The sequence below is a fragment of the Meleagris gallopavo genome, chromosome 13 (assembly GCF_000146605.3).
Source record: "Meleagris gallopavo isolate NT-WF06-2002-E0010 breed Aviagen turkey brand Nicholas breeding stock chromosome 13, Turkey_5.1, whole genome shotgun sequence".
NCBI classification, from domain to species: Eukaryota; Metazoa; Chordata; class Aves; order Galliformes; family Phasianidae; genus Meleagris; species Meleagris gallopavo.
In genome coordinates this window covers 5,243,416-5,255,662 of record NC_015023.2, presented here as the reverse complement: position 1 = coordinate 5,255,662, position 12,247 = coordinate 5,243,416, and the positions used below count along the sequence as shown (strand labels likewise).

Genomic DNA, 12,247 nt, shown 5'->3' with positions numbered 1-12,247 from the left:
TAATATACTTTGTATCCTACAGTGCAACTAATGCATTCCAGTCAAAGATATCAACAAAGTACAATTAATCATAGACCTCAAAAGTGTATTTCTGTTTACCCTACTGAGCTATGGGACACAGCCCTCCAAGAAGCACAAAACAGAATGACAGCTTAGGTTTGTTGTCTTACAATAACAGGAGCTTCCTGGCTATGGTGGAACACCTTTGTATAAACCTAAGGTAACTTTACTGCAAAAGTAAATTTTTAGGACATCAGAGAATCTGTGCCCTGAACTGCTACTTTGTGCAATGCAATTGCACAGCTCCTGCAAAGGCTGCCTTTCTAAATTATATTGCTCAGAAGTATTATTAGGCTGACTACTAGCATATAAGTGAGCTAAGAGAGTGAAGTCAGGTGCAATTATTTCACTCCGCCCAACAAGCAGAGAAGATTCTACAGCTTCATGACAGTGTTCTAAATTATGTGTACACTTGTCATTTCATCGTTCATCAGTCCTCAACTAAGCTTGGTCTCATCTTCACTTGTGTTGCACATGTCAGCACACAGGCATCTAGAAATCTTACTTTATTTGGGATTGTTAGTTGTGTTCTGTAAACTTCATGCAAATCTGGCAGACTGAGGTGACACTAGAAGTCTCTGCTACAAGTAACTTGCAAGTGGCTACCTCCACAGGGAGGGAGAAGGCAGCAGTTTAGGATGTTTTCGCTTTCAGACTGTGGGAAGAAATGGCATTATATTACTTTCATATTGCAAACGAGTCTTATTTTTGTCATGGATTTTTTTTTTTAAGTCATTTTTCTTCCTATCTCTGTTCCTTGTTCCTGCTACTTACATAGTTGTTGATTGACCTTCCAGCATAATGAAAGCAACTGGGAGAAAGTCAAAATGGGATTGACCCAATTTGCAAAGCATCCATTACAGCCTACTTTTTAATCAATCCAGTATACTATCTTTATATGTTAGTGATTCTTATTCTATTTTTCTAGACTCAAATGAATGAACCCAACTTCCTTTCACACTCTTTGGAAAGAAAATGAAATCCCAGAGATTCAAAACTCTCATACACAAAAACTACTTTGTACACTACTAGTTCAGGAGTTTTGCTAGCAAACAGTAGAGTAATGGTCAATGTACCTAAATCTTATCTCATTCTGTTTTCCACAGGAGCTTACACTGCCAGCCAAGGTATAAATTGCATCCGTGAAGACGTTGCTTCATATATTGAAAGAAGAGATGGAGGAGTTCCTGCAGATCCAGATAACATATATCTTACCACTGGGGCAAGTGATGGTATTAGTGTGAGTGTTAAAATTAAAGCTGTTTCTTCTTGCTATAAACTATAATTCATTAGCTACCTTCAGAAATAGAGATCTCTGTTGAACATCTGGTCTGACATCCATGAGTTTGATCAAACAGATGCTGTAGTAAAATTAAGTAGATAACCAGAACATCAAATACATGGACTTAAGGTATCAGCTAAGGAATAGACCCATGGAAATACTGTCTCTAAATTTATAATGACCAGTACCCCTTGTACAGATAGCATAAGCTACGTACATGTCTAAATACAAACTAGGTGAGGCAGCCCATTCAGGCTAAATCGTGGTGCCCCTGGTAGTCATGATGCACAAGAACTGAAGGTTAGCAGGTATGAATCCATGACAAAGAAGGGAGAAGTCTCAGGAGCTCTTCTCCCTAGCAAACTCTGCTAGTGCATATTAATGCCAGTAAAAACCTCGAAAACCAGTTTCAATAGCCAACTTGTTTATGATAAAACATCAGGTTTTGGCTTTGACCAAGCTAGTCCTCAGTTAAGAGAAGAGTAACCATCTCTATTGGATTTTTGCATTGCAGCGACATGCTTACTGATATTGTAACAACCAATAGTTGTTTACTTTTTTTTTAAGACAGTCTAATAATAATAATAATAATAATAATGTGGCTTTTTTTAATGACACCTTGTGGCAAAGTTCAGAATGACAGCATTGTGACATAACAGTTCTTCAGATATCATTAATGACTTGGCTTTCCAGAGTTTCTGATGCCAAGGGTTGTATTGGCAGCTTGTTAGGAACATCAGCATAGCATATCAAGTCTGCATCATGCTTATTTCACTCTGCCATTAGTAAAAGGTCAGTAGTACAATGAGTCTCATTATTTGGTACTTCCAAGGACAGAACAACTACTGTTTCATCACTTAAGGGGCAAAGTGTGTCAAAGAATTTGTTTTTAGATTTGCATTTCACTCTAAGGACACTTTTTGGACGTTCAGTATTTTTCAACTAGTGGTGGGTATAAAATGATGTTGATTATAAATCATTCACCTAACAGCTGAGTTAAAATGTGATGAGAAGCACAGAAAGGCAGATTTTGTGGATGAGAAAGGATACTGTTAGTCATCTAAAGAGCTATTTTTTATTTTATAATCTTATTACACATTGATAAAGATACCTGCTCTGATTGCACCTTTACTTCATAGCTCTCCCTAGATTAAAAAAGGCAAGAAATCTCCCTACTTGTCACAAATGCATTCATTTATCTCATTAACACATAAAAAGCCCTGTTACAATCAGAAAAATTAATGCTGTGAAAGGGGGATAGAGGAACGCAACAGCAAAGGAACCAGCACAGATACAACAATATTCCAAAGGAAAAGTGCTCACCTATCCCCAAAGATCCAGACTCACAGAAAGGACTCCACAAAGGAGAGATCTCCAATCAGGGATCCTCCTCTGACTCAGTCAATCCTTAAATGAGGTCTAAGAGAAGTGCAGCCAGGCTCCACCCCTCACACAGTTGAATTGCATTCATCTGTGCTTCCAGGGCTGATCAGGTCCTGTCCCCAGGTGCTCAACAGTTCCTATGCAAGCCCCCAATGAGACACAGAGCTGTACATCTTCTGGACTGATCTAGTACAAGCATTACATTTCTGTCTTCTGAGCATAAACTACCTATAATACCCAAGATTTCCACTCTAAGACATGAACACTTCTCATCTTTAGTATTTCTTTAACATGAAACCGTAGTGCTAGTCTCATAATGCCAGCTTTGCTCCCAGACAGAACTGTTACAAAGGAAAACCTCTGTGTGTCTCAGCAATAACTTCTGATTTTATTTCTTGGCCTTCTGCAATCACTGGTGCAGTATGTGGAAGGCAGAGCAACAACTAACTGAGGCTTCTTTCATTACAGTTGTAAACAGGTGCCACAGAAAAATCATGATCTTGATATTCCTCTTTTCAACTTTTCCTAGAGCTCAGATTCTCTGATCAGAACTTTTCCCAAGATTTTGAAGTTGAGCAGACATTTAGCAGTGATGTGCAGAGGAATGCTGTGAAGCTCAGTTAGACCAGCCTCTTTCAGATAGTAACTGAAATATTCAAGAAAATGACTGCCAGCTTCTAGAATAGAAATCTACCTTAACTCTACATCTTTTCACAAGGAAGATCAGTAACTTATTCTAGAGAATACTATTAATTCTGATATATGAGTTGTTTTTGTTTGTTTGCTTGTTTACTTTTTCCTCAGTCAATTTTAAAGATCCTGGTCTCAGGAGGTGGAAAATCCCGAACAGGAGTGATGATCCCTATACCACAATATCCCTTGTATTCAGCACTCATATCTGAATTAGATGCCATCCAGGTGAACTACTACTTGGATGAAGAAAACTGCTGGTCTCTAAATGTAAATGAACTTCGGCGCTCCTTGAATGAAGCCAAGGCATACTGCAATCCAAAAGTGCTCTGCATCATCAACCCGGGAAATCCTACCGGTCTGTAGCACCTCTGTTGAAAAGATGTATAAGATCCTTTTATTTTTTTTATTTTTGACATTGCAGGCCCATCCAAAATACATACCACATGTGTAAAGCTGAATTCTAGACATCAGTGCTTCAAGTCAGATAGCACATCATAATTTTAGAAACTTGTTTTCGGTATTATGGAACTCCAGGAATTTGGGGAGAGAGGAAGGAGCAGATTCACTTCACTGGATCACATCTGAAGCCACTGCCTCCACTGAAATTTCTGGACTTGTGGAATGACTTTTAATTGCTTTTGGTCCTTACAAAAAATCTCTCTGACATGACAATGGCAATGGCTACAGATACATACTGAACTGAATGACAACCAATGCCTCTATAGGAAGAATTTATTTCTTTGTGTAGTTGATGTTGCTAAGTGAGAAGGTAGCTCCCTTTTAATGGCTTGGCGACAGAAGATAACAAAAACAATTTAAATGGGTGTAAGCAGGCATAAGCTTTCTTCCTGCTGCTTGTCAGCTGACTGCAGCAAAAAATCTTTGTGTATATATCCACAGCTCATTGCACTTGTGAAGAAAATTGGCTCAAGTCAATACATCATACTTGAGTTAGGAAGGCACAATGTCAATTAGCATGGCTTTGCTCACAAACAGGAACAGGATAATTAAACTCCCTGTAGTTAACTGTCAAACCTATGCTTAAATAACATTGTGAAATAGCCTGTTTTTGCTTAATCATTAAGCATGTGAGGATTTTAAAAGATCATTTATACAAAGACTACTCTTAATTTTTGCATGATTAATGTACCTCACACTTCCTTTACTTGAGATGGACTAATTACCTCAAAACATATCCCCTTCACTTATGTTTCTTAATTTCAGACTTACTAAATTGAATAGCTCTTTTTTGAGACAGGAATATTTTATTGAAAAGTTAGTTGTCAAACTAGGTCTGGGCTAAACAATTTGTCTGTGTGCTCCACTAACTTGATTTTTCTTGATCTAAAAATCAAACTGTAGGACAGGTACAAAGCAGGAAGTGCATTGAAGATGTGATACACTTTGCTTGGGAAGAGAAACTGTTTCTTCTGGCTGATGAGGTAATGGAATATTCTGTTTTTTTCAAAAGCAAAGCTAAAAGTAAGCAGATTAAATTTAATTTTGTCCCACATATGGCATTGGTGCTTTTTAAGCACAGGGAACAGAATCTCTCTTATCATATTAAGACACAGACAAATACACAAGATAATTAATATGAGATGATTAATAAGAGGTGGCTTGATCTGGATTTGAGGTAAAGCATAGGGGACAGAAGCAGAAAAACTAAGGAAGGAACTTTGCAGGAGCTGACCTAAAAACCTATGTGATATTCAGACCACTTGAAATGAAATAAACAAGAAAAATCAATTTAAACATACAAGTCAAGGCTAAATTATATAAAGAGTTGGCTGTTTTTCCAAAGGCTGAATTATTAAGTAAGGCCACATGAGATAAAACATATAATTACAGTACATACTTATTTAATACAGAACCTTGTGTCTTCTAAAGGCTTAAGTTACAAGTGTTAAAATTGTTTCTTCTGTGCACACCTGGCTCTCTAAAAGGCCATCTTTTATCCTTAGCTGGGGGAACAGAGTACATTAATGTCTTCTGACTGTTTAGGTTTACCAGGACAATGTGTACTCTGAAGGATGCCAGTTTCATTCTTTCAAAAAGATTCTGTATGAGATGGGACCTGAGTACTCTAACAACGTTGAGCTGGCCTCTTTTCATTCCACCTCTAAGGGATATATGGGCGAGTAAGTCTGCTGTAATTTTTTTATTTCATCTTCTTTTGTTAATCTGATTGAACAGAAATTTCACATTAGAGACCTGAAGGTATCTTTTGCTGATTTTAAGTAAAAACTGTTACAAAAAAGAAAGCAAACATTTAAAGAGTGATGAATTAGCTCAGTGGTTTCAATGTATTGAATAGTACAATATTACCAGCGTGTTTATTTCAGACATCTCATGCCTCAGTTCCACAAAGCTGCAGTCCTACAGTCCTAAGCCAGAGCTGTGAGAAAGGCAAACATGGGAATAGCTCAAGGGAACAGCTCAAGAATCACTAGAACATTTAATATTACAGGCGTTTTGTTGTTTTGGAGAGGAGGAGATTAAAGAAAAAGATTTTTTTTCTATTAAATGAATGCTGCTACAACCATATGATCCTCGGGAAGAAGAAACAGTCCATGTTAATAGTTAACTTGCCCAACAGGGAAGCTGCTTCTATGCTGTTTTCTCTGTATGGTATACTAGGACTTAATGGCACAGTGTTCACTTCCATCATAAAACAATCAGTACAGCAGCTGTCTCAGCAACCTGTACGTTACGTATTGCAGAGATCTTCATTAACCATCTTTCTACTTTTGCAATTCTTTTCATTGCTTTTCCAGTATTTGTACACTTGCAGTTAACTGATCTCTTCTGTTTGCTCCAATCATAGATGTGGCTACAGAGGAGGTTATATGGAGGTCCTTAACTTGCACCCAGATATTAAAGGACAGCTTGTTAAGCTGCTTTCTGTTCGCCTTTGTCCGCCAGTCTCAGGACAAGCAGCAATGGATATTGTAGTGAATCCTCCAGTACCTGGAGAAGAATCTTATTCACAGTTCATAAAGGTCAGCAATAACATCCTTATTCTTTTTGCACTGGTTTAGAACAATGTAGGCTTTTTTATACTAACTAAATATGTCTGCCTTTAAAAATATGTTTTTTTTTTTCATGGTTTCTTTCTGTAGGAGCCAAAACAAACTGAGAAGGCAGTACCAAATCAGCTTTCTTGCTGATAAGTTCAACTTTTCTGCTGTTAAGCATGACAAAAGAACTAATAAATAATATTTGCTTGTACTAAAATCTGAAGAGAAACAGAAATTCAAATACAGTTATAAATTCGGCCTTGTTCCTAACTATCCAGTACCTCTGTATACTGAACAATACGGCATTGTGTGTTAAAGCATATATATACAGTTTTTCATTTCTGAAATTGAATTTGGCTTAAGAAATTGCAGTACTGAGTCAGACCAAGGGTTTGTTAATGTGGTTCCTAAAAATAGCCAAGAATAGATGCTCAGAAGGAAGAATGTAAGAACAGGGCATGCTGATAAACTTCCATAGGTTCCTGTCTGCCTACAACACCTTGTAGTTGCATCCTGCTAATGCCTTTATGCATTGCTGTCTGTAACCAAAAGGAAGAATTTAGGAACATCGTTTGTTCTAAAAGTTCAGCAAAGTCCTTGAAGTGCTTAATTCTGGATGGGATTCTCGTAGCATCATCATTATCTCTGGCACTTTTATTGCTGTATCAGATATGTCAAACTGAACACTTTCCTCTTATACAGGAAAAGGAGTCTGTTTTGAACAATCTTGCCAAAAAAGCCAAATTGGCAGAAGACATGTTCAACAAGGTTCCAGGAGTTCACTGCAATCCACTTCAAGGTGCTTTGTATGCTTTCCCACGGATCTTTATGCCTTCCAAAGCCATTGAGGAAGCAAAGGTCAGTCATCATTTATTCCCAATCCATTTTAACCTTTACGCTTTTGCGTCTGCCAGTTGGAATGGATCAGAGAATCATAGAATGGTTTGGGTTGGAAGGAACCTTTAAGATCATCTAGTTCCAACCCCCTGCTATAGGCAGGGACACCTCCCTCTAGTCCAGGCTGCTTAAGGCCCCATCCAGCCTGGCCTTAGACGTCTCTAGGTGAGAGCATCCACAGCCTCACTGGGCAACCCATTCCAGTGTCTCACCACCCTCACAGTAAAGAATTTCTTCCTAACACCTGGCCTTAATCTATCCTCATCTAAATCTACCCTCTATCTAGCCTAAATCTACCCTACTTCTAATGATGAATTTTTATTGCAGAGGTAGAGAAAGCCCATCTAGTCACAGAAGCAGTACATCACTGACTACATATGATTTAAAATACAACATGGCCTTTACTTTAGGTGAGGGAAGTAAGCAAAACACTCCTTAGGCTTCCAGGTTGAGAATGCTACCATGTGTTAAATACATTGAGTTGCGGGATAGAGATGTTCCTGGACGTAGGTAGGCTAAGATGTGTGGCTGAGATTGAGATGGGCTGTGCACTACTGACTGCAGAAGCCACAGTGAGCAAGGATGAGATAAAGGGAGGGAGGTCTCCTTTCAGATTTTAGTTCTGCACAATACTATTTCTCATAGGTCAGTAAGCTCAATGACAAAAACAAGTCTTTTTGTTCCTAGCTGGAGCTCTGTTATATCTAATACTCATTTTTTTTAAAGGGAATTATAACTACATAGATAAGGACAAAAACAGGGCTCCTTTCCTGCTCGTTCTGTGACAAGGTGTATAATTGTATGCACTTAAGAACTTGGATGGTATTAATCAGGAGACTTTCTAGTCAGCAGATAACGTAAAGGAAAAAATAGAAACTGCTAACAAAAGTGGAACACGCAGCTCAAATTAATTTCATCTTGTCAGATATGCCTTAGATTTTTCTAAGTACAATTTTGTGACTTTTGACCTTTCTTTTGAAGCAAATATTTTGTGTAGGTTCTTCATCCTTGCCCCTCCACAAACTACTGTTACTTAATCCACAGCATGAATTGTACAACTAGGAATTGTTCTTCATCTATTTAGTAAACAGAATAAGAAATCAATAATGCAAGACAAGATTTCAGGAAAAAAAAGCAATCGTGAAATTTTATGTCTTTGGGATATTTTGACTTTGTTATTCCAACGCATCCAATTCCCTTAGGCACATAAGATGGCACCTGACATGTTCTATTGCATGAAACTTCTGGAAGAGACTGGAATCTGTGTTGTACCTGGAAGTGGATTTGGCCAAAGAGAAGGAACATATCATTTCAGGTACAGTTTCTGTTTGATCAATGAAATGAACTGCAATAAGCTAAGTACTACCCCAGTACTTTCTTTTCTGATTAGATATAAGGGCTTGTATTTAAAGTCATATAGTCTCACTTTCTGCTGGGGCAAAGACCTGCTCTTCTATCTTCTCCTTCTGATTCAGGTGTTCTCCCAGCTTGCTGACATAGTTTTATGCTATTTTTATACACTGACATTTGAAATGCCTTCTCTGCAAATACAAACAGTAATTATAGCTGTAAAGTTGGCTAGGGCATTTATAACACTGCCCTGCCTTCTCCTGGGAATTAAACAGCATTTCCTTAGTCAAGTGAAAGATATTGCATCTACAGTATCTTCCCCTACCAATCTGCTCCTTATACATGCTTAATTACTTTTACTTTACCAAAACAAGAAATTGGACCAAATCCTTTAATGCCAAAACTGTGAACATAAACTCCGTTGCTTGCTCTTGCTTCCAACAAACAGCATTTTATTACAGCCAAGCCACTAACAGCTGGAATTTAGCACGGAATTTGGTCTTGTTTGGTCTGAAGCAATTAGGGTGCCTTTAGCTATAGCAGTTCTGCTGGCTGTGTCCCAGGGGAAAGTTAACATCTGTATTGCATTCATTTGTTTTGAAGATAATGTGCTTTTTTTAAAATTCTTTTTCTAAATACTATTTTTCAGAATGACCATTCTTCCTCAAATAGACAAGCTGAAGATCCTACTGGAGAAAATGAAAGACTTCCACATAAAGTTTCTTGAAAAATATGCATGAAACAGCTGTGGCTTTTTCCTCCATCTCCTCCCCTTCGAGGTGAATGCCGAAAGTGAACAAAGATGTGCTAAGGATGTGCTGTTCATCTAATTAACCTAAATTCATAATAGATAGAATCTCTTTCAGATACGGCTACAACTTGGTTGAATTTAATGTCTGGTAATATGCAACATTGCTACACCAACTTCTGGGTTTTTTACGGGCAAGGGGGAAATGTGAAGAAAGCAATGGAAGAAAAGAGTCAGTGAATGATTTTGTGCCTTGGTTGGAATTGATGTTCTGGAACTTTTGACTCACTAGGTTGGGGAAGGGAGTTGGTCATGAAATCTACTACTGTTATTTGTTCTTTGTTTGTTTGTTTGTCTCAAGACAGAAATGCTCAGAACAATTGTTTAGATTGGAACTAGGAACATGATTTCCATTTTAAAACTCAGCAAAAATTCAGAAACCTGCTACCAGGGACTAGTGTGTCGGGCTGTGGTTTTTTTAAGTATGGAGTGTTCTCTGAATCTGACTAAACACATAAGTACAACATGCTTATTAAAAGAAAATCACTGGCAGATATGTGTAGATACCTTTGAACTTTTGTTAAAAAGAAATTCTGCCATCACAACATAATCTGAGTGGAACACACAGTTATGATCAAAGGGATGAAGAAGGTGTCCATTCAAACCCTATTTTTGTAGAATTGAAACACAGTGAGGAGTATTACCTTCTTGTTCATATGCTGTTGGATACATTAACCCAGCATAAGATAAGAGCATTTGAATGCTTATTCTTATAACAACTCCACAAGTCTCTTTAATTCACTTATTTTATATACATGCAACATAATAAGCTACTGTCTCAAAGCATATATGAGTACTGTGAATGCTTTCAAAGAGGGTAAAATAAAACATTACTATATAAAGAACTGCTTTATCTATAGAGAACATTTGTTTGAAACCACATCATCAGAAGACCCATTAGCAGGCTAAAACACAGCCAGCTAAGTCAAGGACTAACAAATGTTGTGCTCAGAAGAAATGCTTGGGGGTGGTTTCTAATGAAAGAAAAGGTATTTAGAGGGAAATGTCTTGCACCTAGCAAAAAGATAACTATAGTACAGCTCACGTTAAATCCTCCACAGTCATAATGCAGACTGAATGAGCCTGAGTTCTTATTAAAACCCAGCTAAAGCAGGTCACTATCTAGCAGAAAAGTGGTATTACTGCACTAATCTATGCTAGTTCCACTGAACAGAGGAATAAGGCTTCAGTTTGTCCAGACTGGAAGCTGGACACCTTCAGCCAGCACTGACATTGTACTGAAGAAACATATTCAAGTATTCAGCCAGGAAAGCATTACAGTTTGTCAGGCTTAAGCTCAGCATTTTACAAAGTTAATTCATCAGTATCTCATTTCATCTAGACATTATTATTTAGAGTAAATTCATTTTAATGTCTAATAGCACTTTGTTAGGCTGCCTTTAGAGCTGCTTCAGCATCCTGTGCTGATCCAGGATATAAAGCCAAGGGCTAAAAAATCACTGCGTGGATAAAGGATGTGCCAATCTTTTATGTGTGGAAGGTGTTGCCAATACCTGTCCTTCCAGCAGCAGCTACCAGGCTGTGATGTGCATTGGCAGTTGCTGTCCTCACTGTTTCTCACAAAAGCCTGCAAGGAAGAACTTGGCACTTCTCAATCATTTGCCAGTGAATACAAGTTCATAAAGGAAAAATTTATGCATGTGCTACACAAAGAGGCTGGAGTTAAAAAAAACCAACAACACTATATGAAAATAATTTTCTCTTATCTATAGAGAAATGTATTTCTGGAAGGAAAGCAGGCTGGGAATGGATATGTTGCTACTATCCATTGATAAATGCAACCTTTTACCCATTATCACTCTCCATTTGGCATCCCTAATATGCAGTAATAAGTCAAATTTAGAAGGCAGAACTGTAGTAAGTGAATGGAATGTTGATTTAAAAATAAGACAAGCAGTGTTTTCCTATTCTATAAATGTGTCTAAGTCAGATCTGGCTTCGAACTTGCAATGCAGTGTAGATTGAAGCTAGGATCTAACAATCGGAGTTAGAAGATCTTTTATATTTTTGTAACTATAGATTTTTTCATAGGGTAGCATTTGTAATCTAAGAAGTCAATAGATTTTATATTTGCCTTTGCACCCGATGCTTCTGGAAAAGTGTAAAGGTTTACAAGTTTCTAATGATACTTCACAGGTGTCAAAGGCTTTTTGTTTTATGCCAGGACAGCAATTCTTACACTTTTAAATCAAAATAGAACGGCATAAACAGTTTTTTCTAAACATTCTCTTATGGTGCCTTTTGTGTTTCCGACATTAGAAGGGGTGACGCTTTGTTTGCATCTCATACAAAGGGCAGTGATCTCTGCTGCCCATCCGCAATGTCTGTGTGTACCGTGATGAGCCGAATGTGCATTTTTGTGAATTAATCCTGTAAAGCTGAAAAAGGAGGTTTATTTTCAATGTCTTTTAAACATTTGATTAATAACAGACAATCCTTACTTCGGAATGCATGCTTCTAGGTCTGATTTTCTTACAGGTGCTCCTTATAATGGTACTTCAATGTATGAGACTTCCAAATAATAAAGCGCATATTAAACTAAAGAGCGGCTGTTCTCCGTGTCCCGCCTCACTGAAACAACGCTGCAAGGCTCGGCACGAGGCGCCGCACCTCACGATGAACGCGGTCCTCAATGAAAGCCGTGGGTTTGCGCACGCACTCGCGCCGCTCCAGCTCACGGGCCGCTCGGGCTGCCGGTCCCGCCCCGCCTGCGGAGCACCGCGCGCACGGGTC

At 38.2% G+C, this 12,247-nt stretch overlaps 1 protein-coding gene across 1 annotated transcript; it reads left to right on the top strand.

Annotated features, from left to right (window-relative positions):
• The first annotated feature begins 1,108 nt into the window (after window positions 1–1,108).
• Window positions 1,109–12,057, top strand: GPT2 (glutamic--pyruvic transaminase 2). Its single transcript, XM_010717780.1, has 8 exons — window positions 1,109–1,300; window positions 3,530–3,773; window positions 4,781–4,860; window positions 5,423–5,559; window positions 6,246–6,420; window positions 7,141–7,296; window positions 8,538–8,650; window positions 9,335–12,057. The coding sequence occupies exons 1-8, from the start codon at window positions 1,124–1,126 to the stop codon at window positions 9,423–9,425; spliced, it is 1,173 nt and encodes a 390-aa protein (XP_010716082.1). The 5' UTR covers window positions 1,109–1,123; the 3' UTR covers window positions 9,426–12,057.
• The last annotated feature ends 190 nt before the right edge of the window (window positions 12,058–12,247 follow it).

Excerpts from the sequence above, each read along its gene's own strand:
- GPT2 (XM_010717780.1), top strand. The coding sequence starts at position 1,124 with ATGGTCAATGTACCTAAATCTTATCTCATTCTGTTTTCCACAGGAGCT. Across the intron at positions 1,301-3,529 it reads GGGCAAGTGATGGTATTAGT|TCAATTTTAAAGATCCTGGT; the intron begins GTGAGTGTTAAA and ends CTTTTTCCTCAG. Across the intron at positions 5,560-6,245 it reads TCTAAGGGATATATGGGCGA|ATGTGGCTACAGAGGAGGTT; the intron begins GTAAGTCTGCTG and ends CTCCAATCATAG.